Raw genomic sequence first — 20,476 nt, forward strand, 5'->3', positions numbered from 1 at the left:
TGAGTTTGCAAACTAAACAGTTTATATTTTTGATCACCACATCTTGTTGGGAGCTGCATATGATTGTATATCAATCCTCTCTCCCTACACTTTGACATTTACGCTGCACCCGAGTTTAAAGCTGTAGAGCAAATCAGCAATTGGTTCGCTAGTGAGGACAGCTCATAATAATGGCTGGAATGGAGTCAATGGAGTGGCATCAAAAACAGGGTTTTCATGGGTTTGATAACATTCCATTCCATTATACTCCATTCCAGGCATTATTATGAGCCATTCTCCCCTCAGCAGCCTCCACTGCTGTAGCCTATTAAAATATGTATGGGGGAAAAAAATGTGTATTAACGATTTTTCCCAGTCGGCGCTTGTTTTTTTTCCGAGCTCCCACTTGTCTTGAATACACTGAATTCGGGGCTTTCGAGTTCACAGTTGTTTTGAACGCAGCATACTAGCTAGATGTCGTCACAGATGAATGAGAAAACCAAGTCTATGGTTAAAAGTCTATTTTCTGTCATCGCCGAGGGAATATAATAATAATACATTTAATTTGTAAAGCATTTTTCTCAACACCCAAGGTCCAAAAAATATAAATGAATACAAATGATCCAAAACACAGAACAGGTGTCGTCCGATCCGGTCGACAGGGGAACAGAATTAGCAGCGGTCCTTCACAGCTTTTATGAACAGCATGGTCTTGGGCTGTGCCTTAAGGATAGAGACTCTGCAGCCCTAATACTGTCTGGATACCGTATTTTTTTAGCTAACATTCCCAGTTATTTTGAACGCGGAATAAATCCAAACTCTCGCGGTATTTCAATGGTAAAAATTGTCCGTATGTGTATTCAATCTAGTTGACTATATGATCAAGAAAGCATAGGTAGATAATAACAATCATTTCTCCCACCTTCTATCCATTTGCTCTACAACATGTATTTAACTACAACTGCTTAATGTGTTTCTCGACGAAAAATTAAACCGCAGTTAATTTGGAATTATCCGTGGTTACTGAAAAAAACTATATAGCAGAGTACCATGAAGAAATTCTGGTGACATGATCAGGCTGCCACTTGATAAATAAAAACAATCGCTCGTGTCAATAATCTCACGTCGGCTATACGTGTGCTCCAGCCAACGTATAGCCAGCCGTCTATCTGCCCACACTGTATCTTCAAGCGGATGGCTCGAGCTAAAGTGCCAATTACCAGAGAGGGCACACTAGAGGGCACACTAGCTACATAACTCAACATTCTTTGTGAGAAAACCATCAGTATAGTTTAATGTGATGGAAACCCATTTAACTTGCATTTTTTGAAATAAATACATGGGAATTTAAACGCAAAAGGTATTTTGTATGTGTACCACGTCGTCACGCACAGCCTTTTATTAGCAACCAGAGTATATGAGCGGAGTTGAGCGGTCGGAAATCACGCTCATCACTCACGGAGCACTGCTGCTCAGGGCACTCCACATACTTTCTCAGGACTCCGCTAAAAACCGCTCTGTGCTCACAGGAAAACAACAGCAGGAAAACAACAGCCTCTCCAAATTCGCTCCATTCATTAAAATCACAATTTAACCAACACCCTTTATTTTTGTGACTACCTGGACGTTTGGTTTTGAAGTATTGCAACCGAACCACATGATTTGAAAAGTATTTTTTTATAAACATGAAATGGTGAATGTAAGAAGCGCTCATATCAAATAGGCTACATGTCATATTAAACAGCATATAAACACTAAATAGGTCAGGCGCCAGACAGGGAGACTAAGAAGGAACGAAAATGAATTATTTAGGCAGTATTATTTCAAAGCTATAGCCTACAAAGAAATACATTGTGAATAATTTGCGAGTGCGACACAATAGGCCCGTAGGGACATAAAGCGCTCAGCATTTAAACAACCCTTCGCTGTATTGAATCATTATTATAGTCTATAACTTTCGCATGTGACTGTGACTTACTTAGAATTAAATACAAATTCAATTAAAAATGCCTTATTAGGCTCAGTCTACAGTGCCTTTGAATTCATTTTTAGAAACTGGTAGAAACACCAGTTTGGCTCAGTCTACAGTGCCTTTTGAGTTAATTTTATTAACCGCAGTTTGGCCAGTCTGGGGCTTCAGGCTCATATGATGGTTCCTGGAGAGCCGGACAGCAGTGAAGAATATCCTCTCCAGACGTGCAGAGCCACTGGGGATGCTCAACACCCTTTAGGCCTCTCTTGCCAGGCTGGCCAGAGATGCAGAGCCACTGGGGATGCGCAACACCCTTTAGGCCTCTCTTGCCAGGCTGGCCAGAGATGCAGAGCCACTGGGGATGCTCAACACCCTTTAGGCCTCTCTTGCCAGGCTGGCCAGAGATGCAGAGCTTTTTTTCTCCCTCTAAGGTTTTTAGGCAAAATGACCCAATCAAAATGGCAGGCCTATTGTATGGATAATAGAACAAAATTGAACAAAACTTTTGAAAGCAGATGCTATCTTTTTTTAAATACTTTGCTACAATGACACACGTAGTTATCTACCCACCTCGTTCCTTTCTTTTAGCATATGCACATAGTAAGTATACCATCATGCTTTCAGGATACGTGTCTTTTCAGATTCCACAATGATTCTTTAGTTGTGGACATTACATCACCACACTCCATCTTTGTAAGTCACCTTGATTTTGCACCATTGTGTTTTTATCAGTAAACATGTAAAGCGAACTCCAAGACAGTAGCTAAAGTAAAAGGGCTATAGCAGTACACAAGTAGACTACAGATGCATGCTGGGCCGGGCATGCCCTGAGCTCGTGAAGTGAGCGCTACTGGAGCAGGCGAGAAGACCGACGCTCCAGCCTTTGGGCACGCGCCACTCCCCACTCTGCTCGGCTAACGTTACTCTGTCTACAACAAGTCCATTTGATGGAACATCTCTGGTGGGAAAATACGCATATTGTTTTTATGCAGGTTTGAAGAATATTCGCATGAAAATCTGTCACCTATTTGGATGAAAACCCATATTTTGTTGATAACATAGCTGGCGCTAATAGTGGAATGATAAGTGTTTTCACAGTGTTACAGCAAGAGGCGAGATTGGCAATCTCTGTGATATTCGCCTACTGATTTCTGCCGCCTGCGTGACATCTGTTGTCAAACTGGGAAAGCTGTTTTGTTCCACTAGCTTCAAACAGCTATAGAGATATTTTGGTGGCGATTTAGATACAATGATTCCCTACACTATTCAGTGCTTGTTTTCTCACAAACTGAAATTGTGCAAACAGTGTAGAATTTTAGTAACCAGTGCGATTAGTAAGGTGCGATTTCCACTAGATAACACAGCCACAAAGTCAGAAACAGCTTTACCAGTTTGATATGTATTTGAATTGGATTTATTTCACCTTTATTTAACCAGGTGGGCTAGTTGAGAACACCTTTATTTAACCAGGTAGGCCAGTTGAGAACACCTTTATTTAACCAGGTAGGCTAGTTGAGAACACCTTTATTTAACCAGGTAGGCTAGTTGAGAACACCTTTATTTAACCAGGTAGGCTAGTTGAGAACACCTTTATTTAACCAGGTAGACTAGTTGAGAACACCTTTATTTAACCAGGTAGACTAGTTGAGAACACCTTTATTTAACCAGGTAGGCTAGTTGAGAACACCTTTATTTAACCAGGTAGGCTAGTTGAGAACACCTTTATTTAACCAGGTAGGCTAGTTGAGAACACCTTTATTTAACCAGGTAGGCCAGTTGAGAACACCTTTATTTAACCAGGTAGGCTAGTTGAGAACACCTTTATTTAACCAGGTAGGCTAGTTGAGAACACCTTTATTTAACCAGGTAGGCTAGTTGAGAACACCTTTATTTAACCAGGTAGACTAGTTGAGAACACCTTTATTTAACCAGGTAGACTAGTTGAGAACACCTTTATTTAACCAGGTAGGCTAGTTGAGAACACCTTTATTTAACCAGGTAGGCTAGTTGAGAACACCTTTATTTAACCAGGTAGGCTAGTTGAGAACACCTTTATTTAACCAGGTAGGCCAGTTGAGAACACCTTTATTTAACCAGGTAGGCTAGTTGAGAACACCTTTATTTAACCAGGTAGGCTAGTTGAGAACACCTTTATTTAACCAGGTAGGCTAGTTGAGAACACCTTTATTCAACCAGGTAGGCTAGTTGAGAACACCTTTATTTAACCAGGTAGGCTAGTTGAGAACACCTTTATTTAACCAGGTAGGCTAGTTGAGAACACCTTTATTTAACCAGGTAGGCTAGTTGAGAACACCTTTATTTAACCAGGTAGGCTAGTTGAGAACACCTTTATTTAACCAGGTAGACTAGTTGAGAACACCTTTATTTAACCAGGTAGGCTAGTTGAGAACACCTTTATTTAACCAGGTAGACTAGTTGAGAACACCTTTATTTAACCAGGTAGGCTAGTTGAGAACACCTTTATTTAACCAGGTAGGCTAGTTGAGAACACCTTTATTTAACCAGGTAGGCTAGTTGAGAACACCTTTATTTAACCAGGTAGGCTAGTTGAGAACACCTTTATTTAACCAGGTAGGCTAGTTGAGAACACCTTTATTTAACCAGGTAGGCTAGTTGAGAACACCTTTATTTAACCAGGTAGGCTAGTTGAGAACACCTTTATTTAACCAGGTAGGCTAGTTGAGAACACCTTTATTTAACCAGGTAGGCTAGTTGAGAACACCTTTATTTAACCAGGTAGGCTAGTTGAGAACACCTTTATTTAACCAGGTAGGCTAGTTGAGAACACCTTTATTTAACCAGGTAGGCTAGTTGAGAACACCTTTATTTAACCAGGTAGGCTAGTTGAGAACACCTTTATTTAACCAGGTAGAATAGTTGAGAACACCTTTATTTAACCAGGTAGGCTAGTTGAGAACAAGTTCTCATTTACAAATGCGACCTGGCCAAGATAAAGCAAAGCAGTGCGACACAAACAACAACACAGAGTTACACATGGAGTAAAACAAAACATACAGTCAATAACACAATAGAGAAAAATCTACACACAGTGTGTGCAAATGGAGTAAGGAGGTAAAGGCAATAAATATCATTGTGTTCTATATGATAACCACTGGAGTTATTTCCGACAATAACGTCCTCCCAGTTATATGGATGTCATATTGTACAATTTGTGTCTCCTCTTTTTATGGTCATGGATCCAGCTTTGGTCGAACTAACGTCATATTTGACATTCCGTAGCAGATTTAGGCGGCAGGTTATGAGAATCAGGTTAAGCTTATGAAAAGGCTATGGATTAGCTAACCACCCCCCCCCCCCATAATACTTTTGACAATAGCTGGATCCCTTTTAGCCAGGACCTCTTTTTCATAAACCTAGATTACATGGTTACAGTCAAGACAAGGTTGTTTATTTTATTGATCTGTTGTCAGTGTCAGGAGAGCAGGCCTAGGCTACCATCGTATTAAAACAGATTCAGCTCATTTCTCCGGTCATATAAAGTGTAGAATGGCATGGAATGTTTATCAAAGGCAACATTTTCCAGTGCAAAGGTAAACAATAACATTAGGAATAGTAGATGATAGAGGCATTACAGTCCTTTGTTATAAAGGTGCATTTTTTGTGGAGAAAAATAGCTTCCCAAAAAAAACTTTAAACTCACACGACACATGCTAATTTCTAGACTACAAGCTATATACAGTACCAGTCAAACGTTTGGACACACCTACTCATTCAAGGGTTTTTCAGGCCTTCATGGTCGAATTTCTGCAAATAAACCACTTCTAAAGGACACCAATAATAATAATAAGAGACTTGTTCGGGCCAAGAAACACGAGCAATGGACATTAGACCGGTGGAAAATTGTCCTTTGGTCTGATGACTCCAAATTTGATATTCTTGGCTCCAACCGCCGTGTCTCTGTGAGATGCAGAGTAGGTGAACGGATGATCTCTGCATGTGTGGTTCCCACCGTGAAGCATGGAGGAGGTTTGATGGTGTGCTTTGCTGGTGACACTGCCAGTGATTTATTTAGAATTCAAGGCACACAACCAGCATGGCTTCCACAGCATTCTGCAGCGATACACCATCCCATCTGGTTTGCGCTTAATGGGACTATCATTTGTTTTTCAACAGGACAATGACCCAAAACACACCTCCAGGCTGTGTAAGGGCTATTTGACCAAGAAGGAGAGTGATGGAGTGCTGCATCAGATGACCTGGCCTCCACAATCACCCGACCTCAACCCAATTGAGATGGTTTGGGATGAGTTGGACCGCAGAGTGAAGAAAAAGTAGCCAACAAGTGCTCAGCATATGTGGGAACTCCTTCAAGACTGTTGCAAAAGCATTCCTCATGAAGCTGGTTGAGAGAATGCCAAGAGTGTGCAAAGCTGTCGTCAAGGCGACGAGTGGCTACTTTGAACGAATCTAAAATATATTTTGATTTGTTTAACACTTTTTTGGTTACTACATGATTCCATATGTGTTATTTCATAGTTTTTATGTCTTCACTATTATTCTACAATGTAGAAAATTGTGAAAATCAAGAAAAACCCTTGAATGAGTAGGTGTCCAAATTTTTGACTGGTACTGTATACTGAAAAAAAATAAACCACTCAGGAACATTCAATGACATCTTGCTAAGCAACTACACTGTAGATTTGGCCTTGTGTTTTAGGTTATTGTCCTGCTGAAAGGTGAATTTGTCCTGCTGAAAGGTGAATTTGTATCCCGGTGTCTGTTGGAAAGCAGACTGAACCAGATTTTCCTCTTGAGATTTTGTGCTTAGCTCCATTCCATTTATTTTTATCCTGAAAAACTCCTTAGTCTTTGCCGATGACAAGCATACTCATAACATGATTCAGCCACCATCATGCTTGAAAATATGAAGAGTGGTACTCAGTGATGTGTTGCGTTGGATTTTCCCCAAACATGATGCTTGTATTCTGGACATGAAGTTAATTTCTTTGCCACAACCTATTATGAGACTTGTTAAGCATATTTTTTATTCCTGAACTTGCTGTACATAGTCCATCTGTAAATAGCCTACCCAATCTACCTACCTCATCCCCATATTGTTTTTATTTACTTTTCTGCTCTTTTGCACACCAGTATTTCTACCTGAACATTATCATCTGCTCATCTATTACTCCAGTGTTCATTTGCTAAATTGTAATTACTTTGCTACAATGGCCTATTTATTGTCTAACCTCCTCACGCCATTTGCACACACTGTATATAGACCTTTTTTTTCTATTGTGTTATTGACTGAACGCTTGTTTATTCCATGTGTAACTCTGTGTTGTTGTTTGTGTCGCACTGCTTTGCTTTATCTTGGTCCAGGTCACAGTTGTAAATGAGAACTTGTTCTCAGCTGGCCTACCTGGTTAAATAAAGGTGAAATAAATAATTATTATTATTATTTGAAAATTAGTCTTGCAAAAGGTTGTTGACTCCCAAGACATTTGAACTTTTCATTTGTAATTCATTTGTAAAACAAAATTAAAAACATAATTCCAATTTGACATTATTGTGTGTGACAAAATATCAATTTAATCAAATGTAAATTCAGGCTGTAACACTAAATGTGGAAAAAGCCAAGAGTCGTGAATACTTTCTGAAGGCCCTCTTTTGTAATACTGAGTGACCGACAGAAAGGGAACTGATGTCACTGTATAACTTTAGACCGCCCCCTCGCCCATACCCGGGCGCGAACCTCTGCACACATCAACAACAGTCACCCACGAAGCATCGTTACCCATCGCTCCACAAAAGCCACGGCCCTTGCAGAGCAAAGGGGGAACCACTACTTCAAGGTCTCAGAGTGACGTCACCGATTGAAACGCTATTTAGCGCGCACCGCTAACTAAGCTAGCCGTTTCACATCCGTTACATATGTTATACTGAGTGACCGACAGAAAGGGAACTAATATCACTGTATGTTACACTTAGTGACCGACAGAAAGGGGAACTGATATCACTGTATGTTATACCGAGTGACCGACAGAGAACTGATATCACTGTATGTTATACTGAGTGACCGACAGAAAGGGAACTGATATCACTGTATGTTATACTGAGTGACCGACAGAGAGAGAACTGATATCACTGTATGTTATACTGAGTGACCGACAGAAAGGGAACTGATATCAACACTCCTACTCTGTGCCATTGTGGATTGGTGCTACAGGAAAATAATTATGTGGAAATGACGTGCCAGTACAATTATGGATATTACTGTATGTAAGGATGTTAACATGGTGCTTTCAGCCTTTCAGAAACAAAGAAAGTCTTATAACAGAGCGTACTGGTCTATGTGCTCATCATTCAATGGGCTCAGTTCAAGTCTCACTTGTTCACTTAAAGAATGCTTTCCTTGTTCAGAATTATCTTGAAAAACTTTTAGCAATTTTTTTGATTTTCAAGCAGCATGCACTTGGCAATAAATCAACCCCTCCCAAAAAACACCACAATAAGAATGTGAAATTAGATTGATAAAAGGAAAAGTCCCTATGCAGCTGAATCCATGTCATGTCCTATATATGGTCACTGCTGCGGATGATAAATCGAGTCAAAAGACATTGGACGCGAAGCTGTTCTCCAGAAGTTTCCAGAGTTGCGCAATGAAATCTCGCTTGACATTCAGAAAAGAAAAGACAAGTTGTTCTGTGCCTTCGGACAGCTTTACTACAACTTTTCTTCGGATTTCTTCCAATAGAATTACAGAACTGTCTCTCGTTTGTTACCTAGAAATAGCATACAACTGTCTGTAACGTGGAATGTTTGTGCCTCGGTGGATGTAAGATCCAGCGTCTAGATCACTGAGTTCTGTGTATGCGTATCGGATGTATGCGCCTAGATCACCGTGTTGTGTGTGTTAGTAGGGACTAGTGGAACACATCTGGAGAGGAAACAGTGAACTAAAAAGCTTGCTGGTAGCATATTTCACTTTTTTTTTTTTATTGGGGGGGGGGGGGGGGGGGATTGTCAGGACTCAGGACAGGAAGTAGGATGATGAGGGAGGGAGGTGGAGGTGGTTGTCTGGGACTCCCAGGGATGTTACGAGTTTTCTTGTTGGGGACTTGTGCTCTTACGGTCCTGAGCTCTGCAGGCTTGGTGTTCCTTCTGGTGCAACACATGCACCTGTCAGCCCACCTGGCCCGGTTGGATCTACAGCTCCAGGTGCTCTCAGAGACTTCTGGCGCCGTGCTGCATCATTCTGCAGCAGTATCCCTCCGGGCCAGCGGGGACCCTGGAGAGGAAGCTTCCCACAGGACCAGCATGGACCCTGGAGAGGAGACTGATAGGTTGCAGGTGCTCTCAGAGGAATCAGGGTTGCAGACATCACCCCACAGGACGAGCAGGGAAGACCCAGGCAGAGAGGAGGCAGAAAGGGAGCTGCAGCATGGCCGACCCCGCAATAAGAGGAGCCAGGCTGGGAAACACCAGACGAAGCGACAGCAGAAACGTGACGACAGGGACATGATGATAATGATGACATACTCTATGGTCCCGGTAAGAATCCTCAGAAATATTTACTACATGAATTAGAGACAGTATGTTATGTGTCTACTAAGTGAGTTGTAGTAGGTTATTTTTGATTTATTTTTTACCTTTATTTAACTAGGCAAGTCAGTTAAGAACAAATTCTTATTTACAATGACGGCCTAGGAACAGTGGGTTAACTGCCTTGTTCAGGGGGCAGAACGACATATTTGTACCTTGTCAGCTCGGGGGATTCGATCTTGCAACTTTTCGGTTACTAGTCCAACCACTAGGCTACCTGCCGCCCCTCCACTCTAACCACTAGGCTACCTACCGTCCCTCCACTCTAACCACTAGGCTACCTGCCGCCCCTTCACTCTAACCACTAGGCTACCTGCCGTCCCTCCACTCTAACCACTAGGCTACCCTGCCGCCCCTTTCACTCTAACCACTAGGCTACCTGCCGCCCCTCCACTCTAACCACTAGGCTACCCTACCGCCCCTTTCACTCTAACCACTAGGCTACCTGCCTCCCCTTCCACTCTAACCACTAGACTACCTGCCGCCCCAGTTAGATAGTTATTGTAGGTTATTTTTGTAATTTAGTGACTGGATATATTTTCATACTACTTTCTCGTACTGATCCCCCGCGGTGGGAATTGAACCCAACAAAGACCCTGGTGTTGCAAGTGCTGAGCCACATTGGATCATACCATCAGTTATGTGGTATGTAGAGTATAAACTGGAACAAGACTCTGTTACAGTTTAAGACAAGACCAGCTGGGACTTTCACAAGTTTTTTTTTCTTATGCATGTAGATCATCATTTATGATTACACAACGTTAAGTTACTGTAGAGTTTGTTTCGAGGAAGGAAGATTCAATCTGGAATAGTTTAGTATTCTCACTCTCCATATGTTCAGAGTCATTTCCTCTTTTCAGTCTTCTGGGATTAGCAGAAATGTCCTTCCCGTGCCAGGAATCATCTCGTTGGAAGTCTGTGGATATATGATTAAGAGGAGGAAAACTGAGCATGCGTCTGAAATATATCCTATTCCCTGTATAGTGCACTACTTTTAGAAAAGGTTATATAGGACCCTGGTCTAAAGTAGTGCACTATATAGGGAATAGGGTTCTATAGGTCTGTGATCTAAAGTAGTGCACTATATATAGGGAATAGGGTTCTATAGGGCCCTTGTCTAAAGTAGTGCACTATATATAGGGAATAGGGTTCTATAGGGCTCTGGTCTAAAGTAGTGCACTATATAGGGAATAGGGTTCTATAGGGCTCTGGTCTAAAGTAGTGCACTATATAGGGAATAGGGTTCTATAGGGCCCTGGTCTAAAGTAGTGCACTATATAGGGAATAGGGTTCTATAGGGCTCTGGTCTAAGGTAGTGCATTATATATAGGGAATAGGGTTCTATAGGGCCCTTGTCTAAAGTAGTGCACTATATATAGGGAATAGGGTTCTATAGGGCTCTGGTCTAAAGTAGTGCACTATATAGGGAATAGGGTTCTATAGGGCTCTGGTCTAAAGTAGTGCACTATATATAGGGAATAGGGTTCTATAAGGCTCTGGTCTAAAGTAGTGCACTATGAATAGGGTTCTATAGGGCTCTGGTCTAAAGTAGTGCACTATATAGGGAATAGGGTTCTATAGGGCCCTGGTCTAAAGTAGTGCACTATATAGGGAATAGGGTTCTATAGGGCTCTGGTCTAAAGTAGTGCACTATATAGGGAATAGGGTTCTATAGGGCTCTGGTCTAAAGTAGTGCACTATATAGGGAATAGGGTTCTATAAGGCCCAGATCTAAAGTAGTGCATTATATAGGGAATAGGGTTCTATAGGGCTCTGGTCTAAAGTAGTGCACTATATATAGGGAATAGGGTTCTATAGGGCTCTGGTCTAAAGTAGTGCACTATATAGGGAATAGGGTTCCATTTGGTACTCTACCAAACTCATCCTATCCTCTGGGCTAGAACCACAAAGGGACCCACTTGGCTGGAGAAATGGCACACTTCCTGAGTGACACAGGAAATGAACATCAAACCCCCACTGAACAGTGGAAAGAAAGAAGAAACAACTGGTTGTATTTTTAGATGCATGATTCATCTAGTTTCTCTAAACTGGAGCTAACGGTTAAGTTGCTGTTATTGATCTAGAGGCGAAAGAAACGCACGCCTATTTAGGCTGGCGGAGTGGACCACTTAGAAATATAAACGAGAGCCGCACGCTCTAGGAGCTCAGATGCAACAAAAATATGTATGTCCAACGTTTCGACAGACCAGCTGTCTTCATCAGGGTGTAATGACAAACACTGTGGGGTGACTCATTCATATCGTGTCAAAAGACACTCGCAGGTGTCTGTAATCATGGCCGGGGGTGGCCTGATATCATTGGTTAGATCTCATATATTAAAATAGCATACAAATAAACATAAATGGATAGCGTACGATCATAGATACAATTTCGCTACGTAAAGCCTACAAAACATTTACAAAATCACAATAATCACAAGAATGTCTTCAGATCTGGAACGAATTGCAAAAATCGTTGAAGTTGGAGACTTTTATCTCCCTCACCAACTTCAAACATCTGCTATCTGAGCACCTAACCGATCGCTGCAGCTGTACATAGTCTATCGGTAAATAGCCCACCCATTTTTACCTACCTCATCCCCATACTGTTTATATTTATTTACTTTTCTGCTCTTTTGCACACCAGTATCTCTACCTGTACATGACCATCTGATCATTTATCACTCCAGTGTTAATCTGCTAAATTGTAATTATTCGCCTACCTCCTCATGCCTTTTGCACACAATGTATATAGACTCTTTTTTTAAATGAATAAAAATAAAAAATTATACTGTGTTATGGACTTGTTAATTGTTTATTCCATGTGTAACTCTGTGTTGTCTATTCACACTGCTGTGCTTCATCTTGGCCAGGTCGCAGTTGTAAATGAGAACGTGTTCTCAACTAGCCTACCTGGTTAAATAAAGGTGTTCTCAACTAGCCTACCTGGTTAAATAAAGGTGTTCTCAACTAGCCTACCTGGTTAAATAAAGGTGAAATAAAAAATAAAGATCAAAGACTACGTTGAGACCGAAGGGAGCAAGGGTCTTTAAATGAAAGATCCAAGCTGTAGTGTCCTTTAAGTTGCTGTTATTGTCACCCGTTTCCCTTCACTTGTGTCTTTCAGATCAAGGTCCTGTTGGAACTATGTAACAGCACAAAAGACATGTGTTTAACAGGTGTGTTGTTGAAATAGCTCTTCTAATATCTAGGGTACACAGACAGGTAAGAAAAACACATTCGTTTTTTTTTTTGAAAACTACAATTATTAAAATAAAAAAAACATTAGCAACAGCCTTAATACAGACAGTGCCTCATTGAAACGCTGTATGTTGCCTATTGCACAATGAAAAGGACATGAACACAAAAAGGTACATTCCTAACCATTCATTCCATCCTACATTACAGGCTCACCAGGACCTCCAGGTAAATCAATCAAGAACACTTTGCATCAATCAAAGCATGACAAAAGGGGAAAGGGGGATACCTAGTCAGTTGTAAAGGGGGGATACCTAGTCAGTTGTAAAGGGGAAAGGGGGGATACCTAGTCAGTTGTAAAGGGGAAAGGGGGATACCTAGTCAGTTGTAAAGGGAAAGGGGGGATACCTAGTCAGTTGTAAAGGGAAAGGGGGATACCTAGTCAGTTGTCCAACTGAAAGCCTTCAACTGAAATGTGTCTTCTGCATTTAACCCAAACCCCCTCTGAATCAGAGGTGAAGGGGGGGGGGCTGCCTTAATCGACATCTACGTCTTCGGCGCCCCGGGGAACAGTGGGTTAACTGCCTTGTTCAGGGCCCGGGGAACAGCGGGTTAACTAACTTGCTCAGGGGGCAAAACGATAGATTTTGTACCATGTCAGCTCGGGGATTTGATCCAGCAACCTTTCGGTTATTGGCCCAATGTTCTAAAAAAAAAAAAAATGTTTTTAAATGCATCTAGTCATACATGTAGTTATCGATGATCATACAGGATGGTATCTGTTCAAGGCACTCCAGGTGTGGATGGGAAGCCAGGAGTCAATGCTACAGAAGGCATATCAGGACCACCTGGACCTGCAGGGAGACGAGGGAAAAAAGGTCAGACACTGTTGGTGGTATGTGATTTTTTTTAAATTGGAGTACTTGTAATTAATTATATTCCAGCCATTACAATGATTCCATCTTCCAATTCAAAGTGACACCAGCCTCCACTGGTACAGACCTAACGAAACTACATAATTTAAAGAAATCAGTAAAAAAAAAAAAAATCCATCCATAACTATCATGATGACCCCTTGCCTGTCCAGGTCCCCCTGGAGAGAGAGGGGAGCCTGGGGTGAAAGGAGACGTGGGAGACCCTGGACCTCCAGGACTGAAGGACGACACCTCCAATGACATCATCATAGAGGGTAAAAGAGGGTAGAGTTCTCATTCTCTGAAAAATCCATCTTACTAGCTCACCCTACTAGTTCATCTTACTAGCTCACATGACTAGTTCATCTTACTAGAATACCCTACTAGTTAATCTTACTAGATCACCCTACTAGTTCATCTTACTAGATCCCCCTACTAGTTCATCTTACTAGATCACCCTACTAGTTCATCTTACTAGATCACCCTACTAGTTCATCTTACTAGCTCACCCTACTAGCTCACCCTACTAGCTCACCCTACTAGTTCATCTTACTAGATCACCCTACTAGTTCATCTTACTAGAGCCCCCTACTAGTTCATCTTACTAGCTCACATGACTAGTTCATCTTACTAGCTCACATGACTAGTTCATCTTACTAGCTCACCCTACTAGATCCCCTTACTAGTTCATCTTACTAGTTCATCTTACTAGCTCACCCTACTAGCTCACCCTACTAGTTCATCTTACTAGCTCACCCTACTAGTTCATCTTACTAGATTACCCTGCTAGTTCATCTTACTAGCTCACCCTACTAGATCACCCTACTAGTTCATCTTACTAGATCACCCTACTAGATCACCCTACTAGTTCATCTTACTAGCTCACCCTGCTAGTTCATCTTACTAGCTCACCCTGCTAGTTCATCTTACTAGATCACCCTACTAGCTCATCCTACTAGATCACCCTACTAGATCACCCTACTAGTTCATCTTACTAGCTCACCCTGCTAGTTCATCTTACTAGATCACCCTACTAGTTCATCTTACTAGCTCACCCTGCTAGTTCATCTTACTAGATCACCCTACTAGTTCATCTTACTAGCTCACCCTGCTAGTTCATCTTACTAGATCACCCTACTAGTTCATCTTACTAGCTCACCCTGCTAGTTCATCTTACTAGATCACCCTACTAGTTCATCTTACTAGCTCACCCTGCTAGTTCATCTTACTAGATCACCCTACTAGTTCATCTTACTAGCTCACCCTGCTAGTTCATCTTACTAGATCACCCTACTAGTTCATCTTACTAGATCACCCTACTAGTTCATCTTACTAGCTCACCCTGCTAGTTCATCTTACTAGATCACCCTACTAGTTCATCTTACTAGCTCACCCTGCTAGTTCATCTTACTAGCTCACCCTGCTAGTTCATCTTACTAGCTCACCCTGCTAGTTCATCTTACTAGCTCACCCTGCTAGTTCATCTTACTAGCTCACCCTGCTAGTTCATCTTACTAGATCACCCTACTAGTTCATCTTACTAGATCACCCTACTAGTTCATCTTACTAGATCACCCTGCTAGTTCATCTTACTAGATCACCCTGCTAGTTCATCTTACTAGATCACCCTGCTAGTTCATCTTACTAGCTCACCCTGCTAGTTCATCTTACTAGCTCACCCTGCTAGTTCATCTTACTAGATCACCCTGCTAGTTCATCTTACTAGCTCACCCTGCTAGTTCATCTTACTAGATCACCCTGCTAGTTCATCTTACTAGCTCACCCTGCTAGTTCATCTTACTAGCTCACCCTGCTAGTTCATCTTACTAGCTCACCCTGCTAGTTCATCTTACTAGCTCACCCTGCTAGTTCATCTTACTAGCTCACCCTGCTAGTTCATCTTACTAGCTCACCCTGCTAGTTCATCTTACTAGCTCACCCTGCTAGTTCATCTTACTAGCTCACCCTACTAGTTCATCTTACTAGCTCACCCTGCTAGTTCATCTTACTAGCTCACCCTGCTAGTTCATCTTACTAGATCACCCTGCTAGTTCATCTTACTAGCTCACCCTGCTAGTTCATCTTACTAGATCACCCTGCTAGTTCATCTTACTAGCTCACCCTGCTAGTTCATCTTACTAGATCACCCTGCTAGTTCATCTTACTAGCTCACCCTGCTAGTTCATCTTACTAGCTCACCCTGCTAGTTCATCTTACTAGCTCACCCTGCTAGTTCATCTTACTAGATCACCCTGCTAGTTCATCTTACTAGCTCACCCTGCTAGTTCATCTTACTAGATCACCCTACTAGTTCATCTTACTAGCTCACCCTGCTAGTTCATCTTACTAGATCCCCCTACTAGTTAATCTTACTAGCTCACCCTGCTAGTTCATCTTACTAGATCACCCTGCTAGTTCATCTTACTAGATCACCCTGCTAGTTCATCTTACTAGCTCACCCTGCTAGTTCATCTTACTAGATCACCCTGCTAGTTCATCTTACTAGATCACCCTGCTAGTTCATCTTACTAGATCACCCTGCTAGTTCATCTTACTAGATCCCCCTACTAGTTCATCTTACTAGATCATCCTCAACTACATTTGAGCTACTAAACACTGATTTTGCAGATAGTTACAATTGATGTTTTACTTGCAGTGATCATAATTGTATTACATACTGTAAATGTTTTTCTGAGAAGCTTGTTCAGATCCTGTTCTTCTGGTTGTGTTTGAAGGGCCTCCGGGTCCAAGGGGCCCTCCTGGCCCTGCCGGTCCCCCTGGTCTACCTGGCCCCCCAGCGACCTTAGAGGACCCAGAACCCTCTAGAAATAGGACCATGAGAGCACAGTTGTTAGAGAACACCTGTTACCATCAAGACAACATGTCTGACTCTCTGGGTGAGTATGCGGTTCAGAGATTCCACCAACAATGACATGCATTCATCCTCACTGTAAAACACTGTTCCATTTTTCTCTACACTCTTAGGTACAGAGAATACAGCCACAAGCAGTGACACCTTAAATGTAACCAACGCAGAGACCGTTAATAGAACCATCAGGGCACACATCCATCAAGCCAACATGTCTTCGGGTGAGCATACTGTCCTGGCAGAGATTCCACCAACAACAACAACTCAGAATCACCATGTATGAACATAAGTTTATTCCTCAGTGTAAAAAACAACAACACTGTTGCATCTCTCTCCCCTTAGAGTCAGCGAATCTAGCCGCAAGTAATGACACGTTGAATGTAACTGACACCGAGAACGAGGAATTAAATAACCGACAAATGACATACACAAGGATTGTGGAAGAAGGACCTTTGAATGCAACTCACACCGAGATTGTGGAAGAAGGACATTTGACCGCAACTCACACCGAGATTGTGGAAGAAGGACATTTGACCGCAACTCACACCGAGATTGTGGAAGAAGGACATTTGACCGCAACTCACACCGAGATTGTGGAAGAAGGACCTTTGAATGCAACTCACACCGAGATTGTGGAAGAAGGACCTTTGAATGCAACTCACACCGAGATTGTGGAAGAAGGACCTTTGACCGCAACTCACACCGAGATTGTGGAAGAAGGACCTTTGAATGCAACTCACACCGAGATTGTGGAAGAAGGACCTTTGACCGCAACTCACACCGAGATTGTGGAAGAAGGACCTTTGAATGCAACTCACACCGAGATTGTGGAAGAAGGACCTTTGAATGCAACTCACACCGAGATTGTGGAAGAAGGACCTTTGAACGCAACTCACACCGAGATTGTGGAAGAAGGACCTTTGAATGCAACTCACACCGAGATTGTGGAAGAAGGACCTTTGAATGCAACTCACACCGAGATTGTGGAAGAAGGACCTTTGAACACAACTCACACCGAGATTGTGGAAGAAGGACATTTGAACACAACTGAGATTGTGGAAGAAGGACATTTGAACACAACTGAGATTGTGGAAGAAGGACATTTGAACACAACTCACACCGAGATTGTGGAAGAAGGACCTTTGAATGCAACCGAGATTGTGGAAGAAGGACCCTTGAACACAACTGAGATTGTGGAAGAAGGACATTTGAACACAACTCACACCGAGATTGTGGAAGAAGGACCTTTGAATGCAACCGAGATTGTGGAAGAAGGACCCTTGAACACAACTGAGATTGTGGAAGAAGGACATTTGAACACAACTCACATCGAGATTGTGGAAGAAGGACCTTTGAATGCAACCGAGATTGTGGAAGAAGGACCCTTGAACACAACTGAGATTGTGGAAGAAGGACATTTGAACACAACTCACACCGAGATTGTGGAAGAAGGACATTTTAACATAACTCACACCGAGATTGTGGAAGAAGGACCTTTGAATGCAACTCACACCGAGATTGTGGAAGAAGGACCTTTGAACATAACTGAGATTGTGGAAGAAGGACATTTGAATGCAACTCACACCGAGATTGTGGAAGAAGGACCCTTGAACATAACTGAGATTGTGGAAGAAGCAGCATTTAGGAAAACTGGTATGAAACTATTTAAATCTATAAAGGGGTTGAATTAGGAAGGTGAAGGAATTAAAATTGTCTTCATAATTGACTGTATCTTCCCTATTCCCCCCCAATGACACCTTGAATGTAACCGACAGAGGATGCAAAAGAAGAACCTGTTTGGAAAGCTGGTATCAAAACTATTTGTTCATAGGCAACACTGGGGGTTCAGTTGGGATGTTGAAGGTAGATTATTGTTCTTCATAATTGGTTGCATTTTGTCAACAGAAGGCCTTAAAGTCTTCACTGTTCCCTCCAATGTAACCACAGCATTTAAAGGCACAGTTTTGGAAGCTTAGTTTGTACCACTGTACTAGATCTTCCACCTTTACTCGTGAGCGCCCCCTAGTGGAAACTGTTGCTGAGTGAAATTATTTCAAACATTGTCATTATTTAATTTCCATGTTTCTCTTTCGTATCCATAGAATACATTATCAAAACCATAACGTGCTTTCCAAACGTCACTAAAATGGAAACCACATTTGGAGTTTGGATGCAAGATGCAGCCCGGGTGAACGATAACCACATTTGGATGGCTGAACACTTTTCAGGTACAGTGCTTTTGGCAAGTCGTAAAGGAAATACCAGTAATATTGAGGAACCGTGTTTTTATAAATCGGGAAAACTCAAGGCCAAAGAAATAAATCAGCTGGTACAATACATCAAGTGTATATAAGTTGCAACAATGAATCCATTTCCAGCAGAAAGATACTGTGTGTGCGATTTTACATTTGGCTTTCAGGTCGAGTCTTGCAGGAGTACAAGAGCATTGCATCATTTCCTAACAGCAGGTCTATTGACATGAGGAAGTTCTACCAGGGTTGTGGCCACAGCATCTACAATGGGTCTGTTTACTATCACAATGCAGGAACCTCGAAAGTTGTCAAGTAAGTGTTTATTCGCTGCAGTTTAAAGCAACACGTATATTATCAGATATTATTTTTGTTTAAAATCTTGTACATGATTCTAAGTGTTTTATCCATTCTCAATATTTTGCTTTTACAAGGGATAACCTGAAGACCAGGAGATTACAGACACTGGCCATTGAGAATGCTCTTTACCACAATCGAACCTATCTCTTCCACAACTCCAAGACGTACTTTAAGTTTGCTGTGGACGAGAACGGACTGTGGCTTATATATGCTTCAGCTATCAGTGGAACCGTGATGGTGGCCAAGTTAAACCACGAGAGGTTTTCTGTGTTGTCTGTGGTCAGCACGTCCTATCCTGTACCAAACGCTGGGAATGCCTTTGTTGCATGTGGAGTTCTGTATATGACTGACACCAAAGACACAAAAGTCACACATGCCTTTGACTTAATGAAAGAGAAACCTTTGAATGTGAGTTTGGATCTCAGATCAGCCAATGGAATTATGGCCATGTTGTCATATTATCCCGAAAATCAACTTTTGTACATGTGGGACAACAGCTATGTAAAAATATGCAAGGCTTATTTTACTTTGGATCAAAAAAGTCTAGTCAAATGTTATGGTCGTAAATAAATCTTACGATCGTAAATAAATCTTATGATCGTGGGAGACATTCTGCCTAGGAGAATACAGTCAGTCACAAGTAGTGACACCTTGAATGTAACCAATGCAGAGAAGGTTCTATTAAGAATCAGAGCACACACCCATCAAGCCAACACCCATCAAGCCAACGCCCATCAAGCCAACGCCCATCAAGCCAACGGCCATCAAGCCAACGCCCATTAAGCCAACGCCCAACAAGCCAACGCCCATCAAGCCAACGCCCATCAAGCCAACGCCCATCAAGCCAACACCCATCAAGCCAACGCCCATCAAGCCAACGCCCATCAAGCCAACGCCCATCAAGCCAACGGCCATTAAGCCAACGCCCATCAAGCCAACGCCCATCAAGCCAACGCCCATCAAGCCAACACCCATCAAGCCAACGCCCATCAAGCCAACACCCAACAAGCCAACATGTCTATGACTGTCCTGGCAGAGTCTTCTAATTTTTTAAGAATTTGAGTGTCATAAAATAATAATTTTTGTACAATATTTTTCATCAATATTTTTCTTCTTCTCATTCATTTTGTACAATTACCAATAAAAAAAACATGTTTTCTTTTCATATTTTACAGTAATTCTCTATCTGATCCTCAATTCAATCAACTGTAAATCCAGCCCTCATTCCCTTTCAAAGTTTGATAATGCAACACACTACATACACTAAAGCCTGACCTCAAAACAAATAGAAAACAAATTAATTCTGTAACAACGCGAACGGAACAAAACAGCGGTACCAAGTAGGCTTA

At 41.9% G+C, this 20,476-nt stretch overlaps 1 protein-coding gene across 1 annotated transcript; it reads left to right on the forward strand.

The window, feature by feature from the left end:
* Positions 1-8,958: 8,958 nt before the first annotated feature.
* Positions 8,959-20,281, forward strand: LOC110500952. Its single transcript, XM_036960858.1, has 11 exons — positions 8,959-9,487; positions 12,665-12,716; positions 12,946-12,963; positions 13,524-13,613; positions 13,823-13,924; positions 16,385-16,546; positions 16,635-16,739; positions 16,861-18,171; positions 18,621-18,746; positions 18,938-19,082; positions 19,202-20,281. The coding sequence occupies exons 1-11, from the start codon at positions 8,984-8,986 to the stop codon at positions 19,695-19,697; spliced, it is 3,111 nt and encodes a 1,036-aa protein (XP_036816753.1). The 5' UTR covers positions 8,959-8,983; the 3' UTR covers positions 19,698-20,281.
* Positions 20,282-20,476: the final 195 nt, after the last annotated feature.

This window comes from Oncorhynchus mykiss, chromosome 2 (assembly GCF_013265735.2).
Source record: "Oncorhynchus mykiss isolate Arlee chromosome 2, USDA_OmykA_1.1, whole genome shotgun sequence".
Lineage (NCBI taxonomy): Eukaryota > Metazoa > Chordata > Actinopteri > Salmoniformes > Salmonidae > Oncorhynchus > Oncorhynchus mykiss.

Coding starts and splice junctions, on each gene's coding strand:
- LOC110500952 (XM_036960858.1), top strand. CDS start 8,984: ATGATGAGGGAGGGAGGTGGAGGTGGTTGTCTGGGACTCCCAGGGATG. Junction 16,547..16,634: donor CAACATGTCTGACTCTCTGG/GTGAGTATGCGG, acceptor CTACACTCTTAG/GTACAGAGAATACAGCCACA. Junction 19,083..19,201: donor GGAACCTCGAAAGTTGTCAA/GTAAGTGTTTAT, acceptor TGCTTTTACAAG/GGATAACCTGAAGACCAGGA.